The following is a 22391-nucleotide window of genomic DNA, read 5'->3' on the forward strand; positions in this document are numbered from 1 at the left end:
GCAGGAAAGCCTCCTGTTACCTTCAGAAAAATGTGATAATTTGATGTAACCAGTTTCTTACAAACCAGTCCTGTGTGCGAAAACTGCCCTGGTGCTGCTCAGTGGGGAGCTCTGCCATTGTGTGGCCTGTGGCTGCTGGCTGCAGTGGAAGCGCACGCTTTTCACTGTCTTACTTTTTTAAAAAGTCCTACTATGGAACCAGCAGATGTTGTAATGGCTGTGTCACTGGACTTCCACATAGTGAATCACGGTTCAAATTCCAGACCTGGCAGCTTAAAACTCACACCAGGTGCTTGCATGACCCAAATCCCAAGAGGAGAATGGAAAGGACTTATGGTGTGACCACCCTCCTGGGTGTGATGTCTTGCTCTCTGTCTCTCTGGGGAGCACACATACCCTACAGTAAAAATCTCTCTTAAAAAAAAAAAGTTGTACTGTAAGGGTAAGAGCCTTATCCATTTTCTGTTGAGTATTTTTCTCATCATCTAAAGACAGCAGCCCCTCATGAAGATGCCCACTGGCCTTAGGCAGAGCCTAGGGCTTTGAGCTCCTGGAGCCTCCGGTGTTCTGTCTGCATCCAGGCTTCTGTCCTGGAGAGCAAATGAGATCTGGTCACTTTTGGTCTTCAACATTAAGGCAGGCCAGTGTTTTGTTTTGCTTTTAACAATGAACGTTTTGTAAATGGTAATTTCAGTGATAATCAGGAAAATGTATACTAAAACAAGCTATGGCTTTTCATAATAGGATTGGCAAAACGTTAGAAAGTCTGTCAAACTGAGCCGTGGAAATAGCAATAATTTAATACATAGATCGACCCGCGAGGGTAAGTTTTACTATCCTTTGGGAGAAGATAGTTTATCATAAAATTACGGGTATGCATCATCTGCAGTCCATATATTCTGCTTCAAAATGCATGCCCTAGAGAAGCTACAAATGTCCCTACTCAAGAAGACAGAGGCAAGAGTACTAACTGTAGCTGTGCTGTAATAATAGACTTTAGGGAAACAGCTCGGAAGTCGCCGGCAGCTTCTGCTGGGTCAGTGGTGCCATGGTCCCGCCAGTCCCTGATGCTTGGTTATCGCCGTCAGAGCTTGGACCCAAGTTCTCTGGCTGGCCCTGTGGTTCAGGTACTGCCTCTACCACGGGTCCACCAGACCCAGGGACCCGAGCGGGCCACGCCATGGAGCGCCTGCTGTAACTGCCTGGAACCCATACTGCAGAGTGTGAGGACATCCGTGGACACTTGGACAATGTCATAGACACTTTCAAAGGGGGCTTCTGTGGGGAGGCCCACGGCATCGCCATTGCTGCTCCCTGAGACCAGAAGAAAAACTGTGATTCTTTGCCCACATATTCCGGCAACCCAAGGTGAGAGCTGCAGAGGCTAAGAAATGGCTGGATTTACCAGAACGTTCGAACTTAAAGAAGACAACAACTTCTTGGTTCCTAAAAGCAAAGTGATGACTAGCCTGTATGAAAAATCGTCTTATATTATTAACTCACTGTTTTCTAGTATTTCATTGGACGTAACTATGTAGTTTCATCTTGGTTATATTTTTAAAATCTAACATTTCCCCATAACTGTGTAGTAGTTTAAAACAGTACAATAGAATGACCATATAACACTTCAGCTGTTTCATTAAACCCATCATGCAGTGGTATTAAAAAAGATTAAAAAAGATTCATCAAAGTCACATTTAATATAATATGTTTATTAAAATGTACCACTAGAAAGGTATTAAATGTCTTGGTGCTGGCAGGTGGCATGGTGGTTGGGGTGCTGGACTCCCACATGGCCAACTGTGGTTTGAGTCCCGGACCTGGTGGCTTGCCTTCTCACTTTTTCTTTCTCTCTGTCTGTGCCTCTCTGGTCAAATTAAAATAAATAAAGTTCAATAAAATAATTATTAAAAAAAAGGTATAAGATGTCTTATGGTAGAAATGAAAAATATGTTAAGTATGGGTAAAAAGGAAAGTCACTAATTGGAGATGAGACCTATAATTTTCGTGGTAAAATACCAGCATGTATGCTAAGCAGAGAAGGCTTATAAAGTAATGTATTAAATGGAAGTTTGATAGTTTATTGTAAACCTAGGGGAAAAGTCTAGACTTTGTATGAGACTTCTCTTTCGTTCCTTACTTTCTTCCACGCACCAGCCCCTATTTGTGTAGCGCTGAAGCCAGGCCATGCTGGACTCCCACATGGCCAACTGTGGTTTGAGTCCCGGACCTGGTGGCTTGCCTTCTCACTTTTTCTTTCTCTCTGTCTGTGCCTCTCTGGTCAAATTAAAATAAATAAAGTTCAATAAAATAATTATTAAAAAAAAGGTATAAGATGTCTTATGGTAGAAATGAAAAATATGTTAAGTATGGGTAAAAAGGAAAGTCACTAATTGGAGATGAGACCTATAATTTTCGTGGTAAAATACCAGCATGTATGCTAAGCAGAGAAGGCTTATAAAGTAATGTATTAAATGGAAGTTTGATAGTTTATTGTAAACCTAGGGGAAAAGTCTAGACTTTGTATGAGACTTCTCTTTCGTTCCTTACTTTCTTCCACGCACCAGCCCCTATTTGTGTAGCGCTGAAGCCAGGCCAGTCTTCAGAGTCGCCCCTCATGTGGTCCTGCCGTGTGTAAATTGGAGTCAGAACCCTCACTTGGAAGACTAGGGGAGTGCGATGGTCAGACACAATACAGCAGGTCACAGGGCAGCTTTGGTCCCCTGGGTGCTAGCCGGGACAGCCTCGGAGCCCAGCTGAGGGACCGACAACGAGGGGGCATCTACAGGAACGGTGGTTCTGGGGACTCTTCCAGCCCATGACACTGGGGTCAAGGTGTCATCTTTCTCACCCTTTATCCCAGGACGGAGAGTCCCCAACCAGGGAGGGATGCTTGTGTGCTGCGTTCAAGCAATCTCGGTGTCTGTTTTTTAGTCAGACGTGGGAGCTGGAGGGGGGTCAGCTCCGCGGACCACACTGCATCTGTCGCCAAGTGTGCCACCAGTGATGGTGTGGATTCGACCTGGGCTGTGTGAAGTGCTGGGTGGAACTCTTTCACCATTTGTGATACTTGGAACTGTAAACACTCTTGAAGGTATGGGATGTGCGGGGAATTCGTTGCAAATTGGTTTATACAAGTGTAACAAGGCATCCTCATGGGTAGTTAATTCATGATGCTTCTAAGTGTAGGTTGCTGTTCTTTCTTAGAAAGTAACCTTCAGCTCTCATCAGAAGCGGATTCTTATTCCAGCTTGTATTGTCTTTATACAATTTAAGCAGATCCCATGTAATTCTGAGAATTTTTATCTCAGGTAACTTCTAGCGACTCTATTGGAGACAAAGCCAGGGGCCTGGGCCAGTGCCTCCTGAACCGGGTCTGCGGTGCAGTGTTTTGTGGTGGGCTGGGGAGGGGCTGCCTCCGTCCCTCGGGTTCTCCCTGGTCTGGCTCCTGTCTGTGGGTCCAACAGGCCCCGGTTTTGGAATAGCACTTATATTTTAGTAATTATGGAAACAACATGTGTTTATGCTTAGCAGTAGAAATAAAAGCCACACTGTCCCACTGAGAGACGGCCACATCCCTTTGCTGCACTCCCCTATACCCTGTCCAGGGACACCACACGGATGACATCTGCGGGTGTGAGGTCTTCCCGTGCCTTGTCTGCTTTTGGCTTTCGCACTACACATAAGGAATATTTAAATTCTGTTATTAACTGTTCTTCCAAAATGTTGTAATCCCTGCCTTTATCCTGTTCCGAGGCTGTGGTTAAGAACAGAAATAGCCAACAATTTGGAATTGGGTAAAAGCCAGAAGCCCTGTAATGTGCAGAAGCCCGCCTGGCCCCTGCCCCAGAGGGCCACATCTTCATCATTCTGGACATGAACCAAGCCTTCGTCTGCTCCAGGAGGGCCCCCGTGCCTGTCCACTGTGCAGGCGCTTTGAGAAGAGTCCAGAATACAGGCTGTCAGCGTCTCAGTTGCAGACGTGTGGAAATTGAGCAGACCGTGAGCTCACGCTTACCTGTTCCCTGGGCTCTTAGCCAGCACTGCCCAGGTGCATCTCAAGACCAGTGTCTTATTTTAGTTCCAAATATTCTTTCTGAAATCATTGGGATTAGCCTCATTTTGTTGAGCAATCATCGGAGAAGTCCAAGATGGTGTTTTCAGCGAGCATGATTGGAGGAGAGAGGCATTTGGGGTTCACGAGTCTGCTCCTCTGTCTGGCATGGATGTATCCCTGTGTCTGTGCATGGCATGTCCTGGGCTGCGATGAACTCACTGACAGGCAGACATGAGTGAGCGAGTGCTGCACCTGCAGGAAGCTGTGCTTTGAGGGTGTCCGTCCTCGTGGGGAGACAGGCTGATGGGTGCCGGGGTGAGCCTTGGAATGAGGGCAGAGCATCCAGGCCAGAGAGCAGGTCAGAGAACCCGAGCCAGTGGGTTCCTCATCGTCAAGACTCAGCTGGAAGCCCTCACTGGGGAGAGTGTGGATGGGGTCAGAGAGGGACCAGCTCCAGGGGCTGGGGAGCCACTGGGGGGTTTTTAACTGAGAATGTTTTCAATGAAATATTTTAAAGCTACATGGGAGGGTGAAGTGCCTAGGTGGAAATGAGGTCCTGGGACAGGAAACTACAGAGGTCCAGGCGACAGGCGGCCGTCCTCGGGCAGCATGGCCGTGGGAAGGTGGCAGGTTCTTTATCCGTGTGGACAGTGGCACCATGGGCCCATTGTGGGTCAGCAATGGTTAGGAAAGGAAGATAGAAAGCACTCTGCCTGAGCGCTCAGTGCTGGGAGAGAGGAGGGCAGCCCCGAGGAAGCAGGGGCGGGTGGACTGCGAGTTTTCCGCTGCGGCAGTGAGACAGTTGTGATGGTCGCAGCCTCCCCCACTTCTCCACAGGGGCAAGTGTGCTTTAGTTAATAAATCTTAGGGAAATGCAGAGGTAAAGAAAGAAAAGGTCAAGGCCAAGACCAGGCGGGCTGGGGGAGTGCCCGGCAGTGTGGTGCCAGCACGGGGCTCTCCAGGCAGCTCTCCCATGCCTGGTCTGAGTGTGTGCCTAGGTTTGGACTTTGCTACCCAGGGTGCCATGTGGTGGTGCTGATGTCACGAAGCCCCACACGTGCTTCCACGGTGACCGTTAGGGGTTACTTGCTACCCTTTACTGCAGAGGGGGCGGGTTTCTGCTGCTTCATGGACATCCTGTTGTGATCTTGCCATTATGGTATTTACTGCGGAAGTAGCTTTTTAAAAGTTTTTAAATGTTTTATGGGACTATTTGTGATTTTTTAAAATGAATTAACCTAGAAAATGCCATTATTCATTCAAAGGATTAAATGTGAGAAAGAATGGGAGTTGAAGCAGTATGTTTAAAAAAAAAAACAATAAAAACAGCTGGTGGGTGGTGATTAAGGTGCTGGATTTCCACGTGGAGACCACGGTTCAAGTCCCAGACCAGGTGGTTTGAAATCCATTCTGGGCACGAGTGCATGTGTGCCCAAAATCCCAAGAGGAGAATGGAGAAGTTCTAAACAGTGACAGGCATGACATAGGTGCCTGTGCATATTTCATTTGTGTTTCGTAAAGAAAACTGGTGAAGTGTGAATAGATTCATGTCTTGAAGAAGGCGGTACCTTTTCTTAAAAGAGCAAGTGACACGTTTGAAGCTCATGTCTGGTGAGGACATCTGTGGGCCCTTTTTTTCCAATTTTAAAGAAAAATATTCATTTTAGGGGACCAGCAGTTGGCGTAATGGCTATGTCTCTGGACTCCCATATAGTTGTCCGCGGTTCACGTCCCGGACCTGGTGGCTTGAAACTCACGCCAGGTGAGTGTGTGTGCGTGCCCAGGATCCCGAGAGGAGAATGGAGGAGAAGGGGTTGCGACGTGACCATCCCCCTGGGGAGGGGGGTGGTTTCTCACTTTCTGTCTCTGTCTCTCTCTGTCTGTCTGGCGAGCGCATGCGCCCTATAGCAAAAACCTCTCCAAAGAAAAATATTCATTTTAGGACAAGGATAACTTGACTTAGGATCGTGGGCCACCCTGGCAGAGATGAGGCCGGGGGCGCCATTGTCCCTGCTCGTCTGCTTGTGCCCCCACGTCACCTCGAACTGTGCCTCACTGTGTCCTGTGGGCATTAGTTTCCAACTGCTATCTGGACAGAGGCTGGGGCCACGCTGGTGGGGGCTGCTCTCCCAAACCCAGCCAGCAGAGCGGCTCTGGGTCCGGGCCTGCGCTGGACCTCTCTCGTGCCTCTTCCTTCAGCCCCTTCAGTGATAAAGTCCTGAGGATTTTTAACTGTATTCCTGTGGAGATCAAGGAGGGATTTAATTTCTAGTTCTGACCCAGAACACACTTCTTTTATTTTTGAGAGATTTTTGCTACAGGGCATGTGCACTCACCAGAGAGACAGAGACAAAAAAAAAGTGAGAAATCACCCCCAGGGGGTGGCCACGCCGCAATCCCTTCTCCTCCATCCTCTTGTCGGGATCTTGGGCACGCGCGCACATGTGACATAGCTTTCAAGCCACTTTGTCCAGGACTCGAACCACGGTTGGCCACATGGGAGTCCAACACCTTACCCACTGTGCCACCTGCTGGCCCCATCACCTCTCTGTTTTCTAAATGTGGAAAGTCTTACCTGGAATCACCGGCAGGTGGCATGTTTCCCAGAACTGTGGCGAACATGAGGGACGTTTACTCTGGGGTAAGAGCAGTGAGACCAACCTTCCATGCTGCTGAACACGTAGTGGGGAGGTGGGGAATGTGGAGCCCAGCTGCTCTGGGCCTTCTTTGCATCCGGGTTACTGGACCCCCCAGAGCCCTGCCCACAGAGCCACACTCACTCCCCGCAGGGAGAGCATTTTGTGAGGGCCCCACCCAGGCAGTACAGTGTCCCTGTCCGGGCTGCTGTCAGCTCCCAGCACTGTCCTTTGGGACATGTCACATATTTGCTGACCTTTATCAGAGAGCTTTGCCTTTATATCTCCCTTTATTTTACTGTTTTTGACTATTTAGAGTTGAGTGTAGACATTAAAACACTACATATAATTGAGCTTTTTTTTTTTTTTTCAAGGTTTTTGCCATAGGACACTTGCCAGAGAGAGACAATGAGAGGGGGTGGCCACACTGCTGTCCCTTCTCCATTCTCTTCTTGAGATTTTGGGTACACACACGCATACACAGGGCTTGATTTTCAAGCTGCCAGATCCGGGACTTGAACTGTAAAGCTGACCATGTAGGATCCAGTGCCTTATATGTCACAGTACCCACTGGCTCTGCTGTTGAGCTTATTAATATCTAAGTTTGGGACCAGCAGATGGTGTAATGGTTACTTCACTGGACTCCCATAGAGTCGACCGCAGTTTGAGTCCCCAGACCTGGTGGCTTAAAATTAATGCTGGGTACATGTGCGTGCATGCCCAAGAACCTGAGAGGAGGATGGGGGAGAGGGGATTGCAGCGTGGCCATTGCCCTGGGGGGTGATTTCTTGCTTTCTGTCTCTGACTCTCTGGTGAGTGCATTCACCCTATAGCAAAAATCTCTCTCTCAAAAAAAATTGAAGTTGACATATAACATCACTGTTTGGTACCTTGCTAAAACAGTCCAGTGTGAAACTGCTTTAATATGGAGAGTGGGTCATTTTACGAAAAGATTTATGAGAAGACATTAATACATGGCAGCTTCCTTTAGGACTTTTTAAGGGTTACCCTTTGCATGAGATGAGGCATGTCACTGAATCGGGCTTCCAGGCAGGTCAATTTGCAGTGTGGGTGGGGAGAATGGGACTGCACCTAGATTTTGGGTGTCAGTGGCTCCCTCCAGGGGAGAGGAAGGTTAAGAGTGACAGTCCACTAGAGGGTGCGTTCTCAGCAGGCAGGGAGCTTCTGCTCTGCTGTGTCCTGTCCTGCTTGGAGACAGTCCCAGGCCCAGGGTCTGTGTCTCACTGCTGCCCGCAGAGACAGACTCGGACAGGGTGGGGGCAGTGCACAGGGCAAGGGACGCGGGGAATTGGGCTGCTGGGTCAAATGTAAGTCCTTGACATTTGACAGGGCTTTCCTACAGACCACATTTTTTTTTTTTTTAAGAGGGTTCTTTTTTTTTTTTTGCTATAGGGCGCGTGCGCTCGCCAGACAGACAGAGAGAGACAGAGAGATAGAAAGTGAGAAATCACCCCCGAGGGGGGACGGCTACGCCGCAATCCCTTCTCCTCCATTCTCCTCTCGGGATCCTGGGGACGCACGCACACGCGCCTGGTGTGAGTTTAAGCCACTGGGTCCGGGACTTGAACCGCAGTCGACTACGTGGGAGTCCAGCGACATAGCCATTACTCTAACTGCTGGTCCCCCGACCACATTTTCTTCACAATGTGAGTGACAATTTTATCTTTAAATTACTTACACTGGTAGGGCCAGCAGATGGACGTGGTCATTAAGATGCTGGACTCCCGGGACCAGCAGATGGTGTAATGGTTATGTCACATGGTTTGAGCCCCAGACCCGATGGCTAGAAATTCACTGGGTGCATGTGCTTGCATGCCCAGATCCTGAGAGGAGAGTAGAGGAGAAGGGACTGTGGCATGGTTATCACTCCTGGGTGAAGATTTTTCACTCTCTGTCTCTGTCTCTCTTTGTCTCTCCAGTGAGCACATGCACCCTATAGCAAAAATCTCTCTCTAAAAAATATAGATGTTGGACTCCCACATGTCTGACTGCAGTTTGAGTCTTAGATATGGTGGCTGGAAACTCATACCACGTGCGTGTGCGTGCATGCCCGAAATCCTGAGAAGAGAGTGGAGAGTGGATCACCACCCAGCGGGGTGTGTGTGTGTGTGATTTCTTGCTTTCCCATTCTCTGTCTGTCTCTCTCCAGTGAACACATGTGCCCTATGGCAAAAAACTTAAAAAAAAATTACATCGGTTGAGGCTCAGGAAGAAACAACTTGATTTTTCTCGGTTAATTTCGCATCAAAACTTATAAACTTAAAACCCTTATTCCATTCTGTTCTCTCCTTTTCCCATGTTTAATTTCCTTGAAAGGAAAAATTGTTAATACCAGTTAGTACCCAGAATAGATGGTTCCTGAAAGAAATGAATTATCGATCTCATAAATTTTAGTGCTTAAGTTTGTCAATATTATTTTCACTTCTTTTTTCCCTTTTTTAAAAAATGTCAGAGGGCCTGTGCAAGTGCATGACAGGGAGGAGGAGGGACAGATCATGTGTGTACCCTCCAGGCCTCGTCACACCGCAGTGCTCCTTCCTCAACTCATCCCCCACCCTGCTGCGTGCAGCCAGTGGGGCTAAGGCTCAGAATCCAGCTGGCCGTGGGCTGTGCAGTGGTGACAGGCAGCCCGATTTTGACCGCCCTTGTGCAGCAAGGTCTCAGGAGAGTTAACTCAGTGAAGGCTGTGCTTTAGTTTTAGGTCAGCTGTGTTCAGTTTGAGGATGATTAGCATCTGCTCTTCTGCGAAATCAGCACATGTCTTCAACCACTCTGCATTTAGTTACGATAGGTTTGAGAAGAAAACTTGTCTCTTGCATTCTTAGTCAAGGAGCTGTGCATTTTGCACACTCTCAGGATGCTCGTCCCTGAGTAGCTGGCTGGAGTGTGCAGATGTGCTGTTTGTGAATGGCTATTCTGTGGCTTGGTGTTACATCAGCACTGGGTTCCCGTGTATGAAACTGCAGATGCCGTCCACCTCGGTGCTGGGTCTGGGGCTAGTGATGCCACCAGGCAGAGCACCCTGCACAGTGAGTTTCTGACTTGACACTTGATCTTGGGGACAGGAAACTCGTTTGTTTAATAGAATTGGTAGGAGCAGCAGATGGCATAATGGTTATGTCTCTGGATTCCCACATAATCAACCACTGTTTGAGTCCTGGACCTAGCGGGTTAAAACACCAGGTGCGTGTGTACCCAAACTCCCGAGAGGAGAGTGGAGAACGGATTGTGGCATGGCCGCCCCCCTGGGGGATGATTTTTTGCTTTCTGTCTCTCTGTCTCTGTGAGCACATGTGCCTTTATAGCAAAAGTCTGAAAAAACAAAATTGGTAACCAGGTTGTAACTGTTTGCCACAAAGCATTTTAGATTCTCTGGCAAGCTGGCCTTCTGCTCACCAAGAGCCTCACATGCCCATCAGATAAACCAGTAGTACCCAGTAGGCGCCAAGGACAACAGCTTGGCATTGCCTAGTTACCCTGGGGCTCAGGCAGACCGAGCTGAGGCCTGTATGGGATTCTGACCAGGAGAGCAGGCATTCTCAGGGGGACTCGAGAAGCCTGTTCTGCGTTCTGGCCTCGGGGATGCTCTTAGAGCTGAAATAAGGCATTGTACATACCGGGGGGTGGGGAGGGGCAGTGAGGCAGCCCCAGAAGGGGTGCTGCCAGGCTAGGTGCTCAGAGCACCCTCTCCCTCAGTACCCCACACTCCACGGCTGGCCTGTTTAAAGACACAACTCTCATGGGGCTTGGCACCGCACCGTTGGGTTTGGAGACCTTCCGACTTACAAGTGCGGTTTGTGCTGCAGACTCCAGTTCAGGCCTGCTCCAGTGGGCCTTACTTTGGCCCGTTCCATCACTCTGATAGCTTCTGATGTTTACATCTTTAACTTGTGCTTTTTAAATTTGGGATCTCTTCCTAACTGGTGTGGGGATACAGTTCTGACACACACAGCTATCTATGAGACATGCTAATGATGCCAGTTTCAATTCTGAAGTAGTTTGGAGTTGACAGCAAATGATTAAGTAACTCAAATTCCATAAAGCATGTTTTGTGCATAGCCTTATAAAAATGTTCAGAGTAGGAAATTAGTATCTTTCATCAAAGTATAAATGTCAGTGTTTAGTTCACTATTTGAAAACAATGGTTTTAGGAGCCAGCAGATGGCATAGTGGGTACATTGCTGGACTCCCACTGGGTCGACCACAGTTCTAGTCCTGGACCTGGTAGCTTGTCTGGATTCCCACATAATCAACCACTGTTTGAGTCCTGGACCTAGCGGGTTAAAACACCAGGTGCGTGTGTACCCAAACTCCCGAGAGGAGAGTGGAGAACGGATTGTGGCATGGCCGCCCCCCTGGGGGATGATTTTTTGCTTTCTGTCTCTCTGTCTCTGTGAGCACATGTGCCTTTATAGCAAAAGTCTGAAAAAACAAAATTGGTAACCAGGTTGTAACTGTTTGCCACAAAGCATTTTAGATTCTCTGGCAAGCTGGCCTTCTGCTCACCAAGAGCCTCACATGCCCATCAGATAAACCAGTAGTACCCAGTAGGCGCCAAGGACAACAGCTTGGCATTGCCTAGTTACCCTGGGGCTCAGGCAGACCGAGCTGAGGCCTGTATGGGATTCTGACCAGGAGAGCAGGCATTCTCAGGGGGACTCGAGAAGCCTGTTCTGCGTTCTGGCCTCGGGGATGCTCTTAGAGCTGAAATAAGGCATTGTACATACCGGGGGGTGGGGAGGGGCAGTGAGGCAGCCCCAGAAGGGGTGCTGCCAGGCTAGGTGCTCAGAGCACCCTCTCCCTCAGTACCCCACACTCCACGGCTGGCCTGTTTAAAGACACAACTCTCATGGGGCTTGGCACCACACCGTTGGGTTTGGAGACCTTCCGACTTACAAGTGCGGTTTGTGCTGCAGACTCCAGTTCAGGCCTGCTCCAGTGGGCCTTACTTTGGCCCGTTCCATCACTCTGATAGCTTCTGATGTTTACATCTTTAACTTGTGCTTTTTAAATTTGGGATCTCTTCCTAACTGGTGTGGGGATACAGTTCTGACACACACAGCTATCTATGAGACATGCTAATGATGCCAGTTTCAATTCTGAAGTAGTTTGGAGTTGACAGCAAATGATTAAGTAACTCAAATTCCATAAAGCATGTTTTGTGCATAGCCTTATAAAAATGTTCAGAGTAGGAAATTAGTATCTTTCATCAAAGTATAAATGTCAGTGTTTAGTTCACTATTTGAAAACAATGGTTTTAGGAGCCAGCAGATGGCATAGTGGGTACATTGCTGGACTCCCACTGGGTCGACCACAGTTCTAGTCCTGGACCTGGTAGCTTGAAACTCACACCAGGTGCGTGTGCGTGTATGCCCATGATCCCAGGAGGAGAAGGGAGGAATGGGATTGTGGCATGGCCATCACTCCAGGGGTGATTTCTCACTTTCCCTCTCACTGTCTCTGTCTCTCTCTCCGACTGAGCGTGTGCCCACTAAGGCAAAACCCTCATAGATAGATAGATAGATTTTAATAAATGGTCATTTTGATTTCTCACCTAGGAAAGATGTGATCTGGTTTGAAGCAGCAGGCCCTGCTCTGGGCAGTGTGAAGGGTGGGGCAGAGGTCAGAGGCCACAGAGAAGGGTTAGGGTTCCTGTCCTGAATCTGCTCCTTGGCGCTCTTGTTCTGCTGCTGCAGAGGCTCTGTGAGCCGTGTCCTCGTCAGGACCGCGAACATGAGCCGAGTTGTGTGCCTAAAGCTCCGGGTTCTGCACTGGCAGGTGGGCGTCTCCCTCAGTGAGATCGCTTCTGCAGAAGAGGCCTTCGGAAATAGCCTAAGAACACGTACCCTCATGGCGGTGTGTCCTGGGAAGACAACACTGGGTTGCAGTGGAAGCAATGGCTGGTGCCTCTCGGGGCTGTGGAGCGTGCCTTGGTTTGGGCAGGGCAGGCAGGAGGTGGTACCATCAGGACCCAGCAGCTGTTTGTCAAGTCCTGGAGTGAGAGCACAGTGTGGGCCATGAGCACAGGACAGCCAGGGTGCTGGGACGTGGGAGAAGGGACACCCAGGAGAGGGAGCTGTTCCTACTGCAGGGTTCAGTGATGTCCAGAGGTTGCATTTAGGGTGGGCAGAGTGTGATTTATTTAGGAACTAAAGCGATCTATTAAGCTAGTCACTTGATTTTAATTAGCCATGGTGTGGATGCTGGCAAATCCACATGCACTCCACACAGGAAGCCCTCTCTCCAGGGAGGCTGGGCTGCTCTTCGCTTTGTCCACGCTCCAGGTCGGTCGTCTGTGCAAGGTCTTTCTGACGGGCTGCGGGCCCTGCACACTCCTCCTCGTCAGCCCTGGCTTTCTGGGCTTCAGGGACTTTGGCTCTAGCATGCAATAAACGAGGCTTCCTGGCCGCCTGCCGCACTCTCAGAATGTCTTTGTGGCGGGGTGTGGGGGGGGCCAGTTGACAGCAAATGATTAAGTAACTCAAATTCCATAAAGCATGTTTTGTGCATAGCCTTATAAAAATGTTCAGAGTAGGAAATTAGTATCTTTCATCAAAGTATAAATGTCAGTGTTTAGTTCACTATTTGAAAACAATGGTTTTAGGAGCCAGCAGATGGCATAGTGGGTACATTGCTGGACTCCCACTGGGTCGACCACAGTTCTAGTCCTGGACCTGGTAGCTTGAAACTCACACCAGGTGCGTGTGCGTGTATGCCCATGATCCCAGGAGGAGAAGGGAGGAATGGGATTGTGGCATGGCCATCACTCCAGGGGTGATTTCTCACTTTCCCTCTCACTGTCTCTGTCTCTCTCTCCGACTGAGCGTGTGCCCACTAAGGCAAAACCCTCATAGATAGATAGATAGATTTTAATAAATGGTCATTTTGATTTCTCACCTAGGAAAGATGTGATCTGGTTTGAAGCAGCAGGCCCTGCTCTGGGCAGTGTGAAGGGTGGGGCAGAGGTCAGAGGCCACAGAGAAGGGTTAGGGTTCCTGTCCTGAATCTGCTCCTTGGCGCTCTTGTTCTGCTGCTGCAGAGGCTCTGTGAGCCGTGTCCTCGTCAGGACCGCGAACATGAGCCGAGTTGTGTGCCTAAAGCTCCGGGTTCTGCACTGGCAGGTGGGCGTCTCCCTCAGTGAGATCGCTTCTGCAGAAGAGGCCTTCGGAAATAGCCTAAGAACACGTACCCTCATGGCGGTGTGTCCTGGGAAGACAACACTGGGTTGCAGTGGAAGCAATGGCTGGTGCCTCTCGGGGCTGTGGAGCGTGCCTTGGTTTGGGCAGGGCAGGCAGGAGGTGGTACCATCAGGACCCAGCAGCTGTTTGTCAAGTCCTGGAGTGAGAGCACAGTGTGGGCCATGAGCACAGGACAGCCAGGGTGCTGGGACGTGGGAGAAGGGACACCCAGGAGAGGGAGCTGTTCCTACTGCAGGGTTCAGTGATGTCCAGAGGTTGCATTTAGGGTGGGCAGAGTGTGATTTATTTAGGAACTAAAGCGATCTATTAAGCTAGTCACTTGATTTTAATTAGCCATGGTGTGGATGCTGGCAAATCCACATGCACTCCACACAGGAAGCCCTCTCTCCAGGGAGGCTGGGCTGCTCTTCGCTTTGTCCACGCTCCAGGTCGGTCGTCTGTGCAAGGTCTTTCTGACGGGCTGCGGGCCCTGCACACTCCTCCTCGTCAGCCCTGGCTTTCTGGGCTTCAGGGACTTTGGCTCTAGCATGCAATAAACGAGGCTTCCTGGCCGCCTGCCGCACTCTCAGAATGTCTTTGTGGCGGTTTCAGGCGTGCGCACGGAGCGGCTCCTGCCCACAGTTCCTCCTGCTCCTCTGCAGCACCAGCCAGATCTGAATGCACTTCTCTCTCTCTCCTGCAGGGGAGCTGCTGAGTCAGCCCAGACCCGAAGGAGTGGCGGAGATCATCTGCCCCAGGAACGGCAGCGAGCGAGTGAACGTTGCCTTGGTTTACCCTCCCACGCCAACTGTGATCAGCCCCTGCTCCAAGTGAGTTCTGAAAGTCCCGCCAGCCCTGCTCCTGCGCCTGGCCTCGCAGACGTGACGGGACAGTATCTGCCCAGACCTCACAAAGCCTCCGGGCAGACACAGTTTCCTGCGTGACTTGAGCACTGCACTTCCACAGCAAAATAGGGACTTCAGTTTTTTCTTACTGTGACAGCGTTTCTTTGCTGGTGAAGTCAGAACATTCTTGAATAGCTTTTTTAAGAAATCACTCACAGTTCACACAGTCACTCACTGAGAATGTACAGTTCACTGTTTTTAGTATATTTGCTCAAATAGGTGACCAGAAAGAACATTTCTTGGATGGGTAGTCTTAACTCTGTTCTGACAGAATTAAGTGAACACTTACTTCAAAGAGCAGTTAGGGCCCATTAAATAAGAAAAAGGCCGCAGAAAACTGTAATGGGCAGTTTTTGCTGCAGGGCCCTGGTCTGGGGTCAGTCCCTGGAGATCAGGACCCAGCTGGCCAGCTCTGCCCTTGGCCCCAGAAGAACTTGGTGAGGGCACCTGCACTCATCGACCAGCTTCTGGGTGGAGCGTGTGCTCAGGGGTCTAGACAGAACTCTCCTATTTGGATTTTGTGCACGTGTGTGTTTTATTTATTTATTTTGCTTTTTGTAGTATTGACAACCAAAGAAACCACTTTTAAACTAAGATTAAAAGCAAATCTTGAGGAGTAGCCGCCTGGTCTTCTTGGGTCCTGTCTCCCAGGGCAGCTTGGCTGCATGGCCTGCACAGCAATGTTCAGGTCACGTAGCAAATTACTTTCTCTTTCTAGTTGTGTTTTTTTCACATACGAGCTTTTCGTATGGAGTTTGGAAGGCTCACATTCGAGAGCCGTGACCTGCCGTCTCACCGTGGGCTGTGTGACAAAGCTCTGTGGTAGGAGTCGGCAGCCAGGGTCTGCAGCACACTCTCCTTTATTAGTAGCTTCAGCTAAGAAGGCCCCTTTCTCCAAACTGGTCTGATGAGACGGAACACCCCAATTACCCATGCTGGAAAGCCCCACTGACACTCGACAGGCTCTCCCAGTGCCCTCATGTTCAGGACGTGCTTTTTGTGACATGCACACAGTGGAATTTGTCACTTACAGAGCCTTCACACACTGGAATCTTGACTCATTTCTTACATTTTAAAGTAAAATTACATAGTGACTTTGTATTAACCAGAATACCACCTGTCCTGAACATAATCAAACACCTGAAATGTTACCGGTTTTAAAATGTATTTGGACTGTGGTCCCTTTCACTCAGTTGCACTTTGGGTCAGGCAGGATATGGAGGAGGGAGCTGCACAGCATGTCCTGAGTGTCCCTGGGCCAGGAAATCTGTCGTTCTGCTGCCTGGCGAGCGAGAGAGTAGTAGAGCAAGCCCGTGTGCACAGGAGAGCGTCGGGCGCTAGGGCAGCTCTCTCAGGGTCTCTCCGTGCACTTCCTGGGCAGCCACAGAAAGGTCGTACCCATGCCAACCTGAGCAAAGGTTACAGCCTGACTGACACTTGTGGAAGCACATGAGCACACAGCCTTGAGGTCTTGGTTAAGCGGAGGCCCGCGGCCTGGTTAGTCTGTAAATGAGAAAGGTCCACGTTCCTGCCAAGACTTCTCTTTCGAGTCACTATTTTAGTGCAGAGGCAACGAGAAAATTCTCTTTCATAACCGTTTATGTGAAACCACGCTGGATTCAAAACCCATGCTTGTGCTGTTCCATTGGACACAGTTTCAGCCCCCACCCTCCTGTATCTGTGAATCTGTGAGCACAAACAGAAGAACGTCCATGGAGGCCGCCCGCCAGCAGAAGGCCAGTGTGGATGACAGTACCTGAGAGAGGGAGGTTGGGGTTTTGGGGAGGGTTGCTATTGAAGGAGGATGACGTGAGATTGGGCTTTCTTAATCAGGCTGGTCTGTCAGAATTTTCAGGAAAGAGACTGGGCACGAGTCTTTTTTTTTTTTTTTTTCTTTTGAAGGTTTTTACCATAGAGTGTGTGATTGCCAGAGAGAGAGACAGGGAGAGTGAGAGGGAAAGTGAGAACCCCCCACCCCCACCCCAGGGAGAATGGCCACATTGCAGTCTCTTCTCCTTTCTCCTCATGGGACTTTGGGTATACATGCACACCTGGAGTGATTTTTCAAGTTTCCAGGTTCAGGATTCAAACTATGGTCCAGTGCCACTGGCTGGCCCCCAGGCATGAATCTTTAAAAGCAAAAGAATCGAAGCCAGCTGGTGGTATGGTGGTTAGGGCTGCTGGATCTCATATGGCCAACTATATGGTTTGAATCCTGGACCCAGTGGCTTGAAAACACTCCAGGTACATCTATGTGCCTGCCCAAAACCCTGCAAGGAGGGATAGGAGAGAAGGGATTGTGGTGTGACTGTTCCCCACAGGGTGTGCTCACTCTCTCTGTGTGTCTCTGCTGAACACATGTACCCTCTGGCAAAACTTTTTAAAAAGTCACCCAGATTCTTAAAGTGCGTTGTACACTTTGTGACCCATCAGGACCCTCCCTGGTCAGCAGAGACCACTCTCTGGGCAGTAACCACTGGGTAGCACTGAGAGTCCGGCCATGCTGCATCGCCGTCTGCCTCTGCCCTGGCTCTCGAGCATGCTGGCGCATCATTTATCGCTCAAATCGGGGAGGGGTGTAGGGGACTGGGGACCAGCACTACAGGTGTCACCAGAATGGTCCCAGGCACAGCAGAGTGGCCACACTAGTCCTGGACCATTATTCAGACCTCCCCCTGGGAGCTGACAGGACAAGTCAGACTAGTCCTCTGACCGCCTCCCTTTGGGTTGCGTGAAGTAACAAAAAGGAAAACCGTCCATGAGTGTTACTGGACTGACCTTTCCTTGTAAATTCGAGGTTTTCTTTTTCTCATTTAAAAATATTTGTAAATGTTTTATTCTACCTGAGGGGAGGGAATAGAGTCACTAGCGATTCCTTTTTAGCTGGAGATTTGTGCTCACCACAGACCGAGTGGTGGCTGAGGCCCAACCAGTACCGAGGAAGAGCACAGACAGGGGCATGCCCTCCTCACCAGCCTGCAGGGCAGCAGGGGCTTCCTGCCCTCTTGCTGATTAGGAGGTAGACCTGCAAGAATATCCACACCTTGGGTACCTTGGGCTGGTTTTGGGGGTGTGTGCATCTGAGATGTGACTGTACATTTACTAGCGAGTTGGCTTGATTGGGTTGCTGTGAACATTTCTGATTTCCTTGATGACACAGATTGTATAGGATACATTTTTAATTTTACTGATGTGTAATTTACAGAACTATGAAACTCACCCATTCAATGATTTTTAATACATTCACAGAGTCATGCAACCATCACCATAATTTACATTTTTTAGGGGGGGGAAGGGTTATTGCTATAGAGCACGTACGCTCATCAGAAAGACAGAGACAGACAGAAAGCGAGAAATCACCCCCCAGGGGGGATGGCCACGCCAAAATCCCTTCTCCATTCTCCTCTCGGGATCTCGAGCACGCACATGCGCCCAGCATGAGTGTAAGCCACCGGGTCTGGGACTCGAACCATGGTCAACTACATGGGAGTCCAGCAATGTAGCCATTATGCCAACTGCTGGTCCCCATAATTGAATTTCTTTAAAGAATTATTTTATTTAGGGACCAGAAGATGGCATAATGGTTACATTCCTGGAGTCCCACACATTTGACCATGGTTCAAGTCTTGGACCTGGCAGCTAGGTGCATGTGCATGCATACCCAAAATCCTGAGAGGAGAGTGGAGGAGAAGGGATTACAGCGTGGCCATCCCCCTGGGGGGTGATTTCTTGCTTTCTGTCTCTCTCTCTCTCTCTCTATCTGGCAAGCACATGCTCCTATCTCTCTTAAAAAAATTATTTGGGAACCAGCAGTTAGCGTAATGGCTATGTTGCTGGACTCCCTCGTAGTCGACCGCGGTTCGCGTCCCGGACCCGGTGGCTTAAAACCCACGCTGGGTGCGTGTGCATGCGTGCCCAAGATCCCGAGAGGAGAATGGAGGAGAAGGGATTGCGGCGTGACCATCCCCCCTGGGGGGTGATTTCTCGCTTTCTGTCTCTCTGTCTCTCTCTGTCTGTCTGGCAAGCGCACGCGTCCTACAGTGAAAATCTCTCAAAAAAAAAAAAAGAATTATTTGATTTTATTCAGTATCATTTCTTAATTTGATGAGAGAGAGAGAGAGAGAGAGAGCAAGTTGCTAGGTCCAGGACTCAAACTGTGGTCAGTCATGTGAGAATACAGCACCCCAATGACTGTGCCACCTGTCAGCCTCACAATTTAATTTCAGATCATTTTCATCACCCCAAAAAGAGGCCTTGTGTCCATTTGCAATGCCTTGTTTGTCTAATCCAACTCTCAGCTCCACGAGGACAGTAAATATTCTCAGTGTAACTTTCAAGGTCGTTTTTCCTGCCTGGTGTGTTGTTACTGAACAGATTTCTGAGTTTTTTTTTTTTTTTTTGGAGAGGTTTTCGCTATAGGGCGCATGCGCTCGCCAGACAGACAGAGAGAGACAGTGAGACAGAAAGCGAGAAATCACCCCCCGGGGGGATGGTCACGCCGCAATCCCTTCTCCTCCATTCTCCTCTCGGGATCTTGGGCACGCATGCACACGCGCCCGGCGTGAGATTTAAGCCACCGGGTCCGAGACGCGAACCGCGGTTGACTATGTGGGAGTCCATTGACATAGCCATTACGCTAACTGCTGGTTCCCACAGATTTCTGAGTTTTAAGGACATTCTCATAAGTAATATTCCTCACACAGTTTTTTTCTTTTTAAGAATTATTTTTAATGTAACTATTATTATTCTTTTAAATTTGCTGTAGGTCATGTACACTCACCAGAGAGAGAAAGAGAAAGTGAGAAAGCAGGCCTGTGCGTCTGGGACTCAAAACCGTGGTCGGCCATGTGGGAGTCCAGCACTTCAACCACCACGCCACCTGCTGGCCAAGCACAGTTTTGTCTGAAGACATTGAATGCTTACTGGAGAGAGAGGGCAGTCTTCTTCAGAACTTCATCATGGCACCTGGCTTGTTCCCTAGACATTTAGGGGTTTTTCAGTCTTGGGCATCAGAAGTTGCAAGGGACAAATGCATATCTGTGTATGTGTGTGTGCACACTCACACACATACACACTCACACACACTCAGTGGGAAAAGCAGGGAGAACATGCAGTCTCTTACAGCTCTTGAGAGTTCCTGCCTCCACTGAGCTCTCTGCACACACACACACACACACACACACACTCATACACACACACATTCACACACACTCATGCACACACACACTCAGTGAGAAAAGCAGAGACTGTGCAGGCCGTCTCAGCTCTTGAGAGTTTCTGCTCCACTGAGCTCTCCACACACACTCTCACTCACTCATACACAAACACACACACTCACACACACTTGCACACACACACTCAGTGGGAAAGGCAGGGAGAACATGCAGGCCGTCTGTAACAGCTCTTGAGTTCCTGCCTCCACTGAGCTCTCCATGCTGACACAGAAAGTTTCTCTGTCTTCTTCCAAAAAGGTTTAAAGCAACCACCTTCTCTACCAATAAAGCACATACTTTGGTGGTAAATTAGTGACCTAGTTTAAGTACTGATGTTTGTGTGAGAGATTGCAGTAGGTTTTACTTCGAGGCCTGCTGAAGTGCCGCCCACTCCCATGTGGTCCCTTCCCGGACTGCCCCGTGCACGTGCCGGGAGCAGGGAAGGGTTATTTTACTTCCTGACGGTTGACATTTCCCTTGATGCTTTCAGGTCTGACTGCGTCCATCATCTTGAGACTAGGGGATTCTCAGAGACTGAAGGAGGAAGTTAATTCTAATTAGGCAGGTCCTGTGTTCTAAAGTTTGCTGAATTGTACTGTTTTGAAAATTGTTAGGCTAAGTGTTCTCTTCCAGAAAGGTCAAGACTGAGTCGCTGCGTCAGTTCTTTTAAAAGCCTGGCTTGTAGCCTGTATTCTGCAGTGCTCCCATTCAGTCATAATCCCAGTTGTTCACTGTTCCAAATTACATTGTTATGATATAAGGGTACTAAAGTCTCATTGAAATAGTCTTTTATGGAAAACAGGGTGAAAATTTTGGCCTTTCCCTTGCCAGATACTCAGGCTAGATATGTCTAACTGTACTCACATTAGTCAATGTGGGCTTGATAAAAAAAATAAATAAATAAAGCAATGGAATGGAATGAATTCAGCCTTATCACAACAGGGAAATCTTCACTGACCACAAAATTTTAGAACATGGAGCCTGGAGACAGGCTGGTATTTCAGAAGCTAAGGCTGAGTGCGCAGGTGCCTATGGGGTCGCGTTGACCATGCGGCGTTGTTTGCTCTGAGCAGTGAGTGGCACAGCTTGTTGTATTGCTGCTATTAGTCTCTAGGAGGTATCGTGTTTCTTTAAGTCCTTAGTCTCCCATCAGCCACATTGAAGCCAGAATTTCTCCCCTCTCTGCTCAGGTACCGCCATACTTTCTTGGAAAATTAAGTGGAAAAGGTAGTGCTTCTTTCCTTTATGCCATCGTTTACTGTGCAGTCTGTGACTCTAGGAGCACCAGTTTTTAAGGGCAAGTTCTGGGAGCGGAGAGTTTCCTGAGTAGGTAAGGCCCTCCTGAGGACTTGGAGAGTTTAGGGAAAACAGGGTGGGATTGTGATGAAGAGGTTCTGCAGAGCAGGTGCCTGTGGGGTCGCGTTGACAGTTGACATTTCTTTCCCTTGATACTTTCAGGTCTGACTGTGTCCATCTTCTGGAGATTACTTGTCATTTACTTGTCCATAATCAAGTGGTGTTTGAGAGTTAAGAATAAGCAAACCGCTCCACACCTTTGCTTAATTTACCATGACTTACTGATGTATCAGTCATCTTAGAGCCTGACTGGAGAGAAAAAAATTATTTAAAAAAATGTTCTTTGACTTTATGCAGGAATACAATACTGGAAAAAGCTCAAGTTGGTTAACACAGCACGTAGCTTTGAAAGCTGTCTGTGCTCATTTTCTCAAGGCAGTTTAAACCCTGGATCCCAATTTCTGGATTTGAATCTTTCCAGTTAGTGCTGTGATTATACATCTCCATAAAATGCAGACAGTAGAAGTACTGAACCCTCAGGGTTGTCAGTAGCATTTAGGGCAAGGCGTTTAGCGTAATTCTTAGAGGAGACGATGCTGGGTAGTGAGCTGCTGGTTCTGCGATTAGGAATGGTAGGGGTGTGCACACAGACACAGAAAGGTAAGGGCAGAACAGATTTCTCTGCATGTATAGACAGTAGAGTCAAATCCACCTGCTGACTTACCTCGCAGTGTTTAGCTTGCTAATCAAGGTGCCTGCCCTAGGAGGGACCCACATGTAGCTGGGATGAGTTAAAGCATGGCTTCCTTTCTCCGCAGTTGTGGGGGGGACGCGGGCTTGGAGGTCTGTACCCGGGGCTCCCTGCAGTCATGGGGGTGGTGTGGGCCTGGAGGTCTGTACCTGGGGCCCCCTGCAGTTGGGGGTGTGGGCCTGGAGGTCTATACCTGGGGTTCCCTGCAGTAGGGAGGGGGTGCGGGCCTAGAGGTCTGTACCCGGGGCTCCCTGCAGTTGGGGGTGTGGGCCTGGAGGTCTGTACCCGGGGCCCCCTGCAGTTGGGGGTGCAGACCTGGAGGTCTGTACCTGGG

The 22391-nt window shown here is 49.2% G+C and overlaps 1 protein-coding gene across 1 annotated transcript in view; it reads left to right on the forward strand.

Moving 5' to 3' along the window:
* MFHAS1 (multifunctional ROCO family signaling regulator 1) overlaps positions 1 to 22391 on the forward strand; it is a gene marked incomplete at its 5' end in the record, with an annotated part of 57556 nt that overhangs the window by 29654 nt on the left and 5511 nt on the right. Inside the window, 1 exon segment of the mRNA XM_006167206.2 lies at positions 14596 to 14722. Within this exon segment, the coding sequence (XP_006167268.2) occupies positions 14596 to 14722 (127 nt within the window).

This window comes from Tupaia chinensis, unplaced genomic scaffold (assembly GCF_000334495.1).
Source record: "Tupaia chinensis unplaced genomic scaffold, TupChi_1.0 Scaffold144602_1, whole genome shotgun sequence".
Lineage (NCBI taxonomy): Eukaryota > Metazoa > Chordata > Mammalia > Scandentia > Tupaiidae > Tupaia > Tupaia belangeri.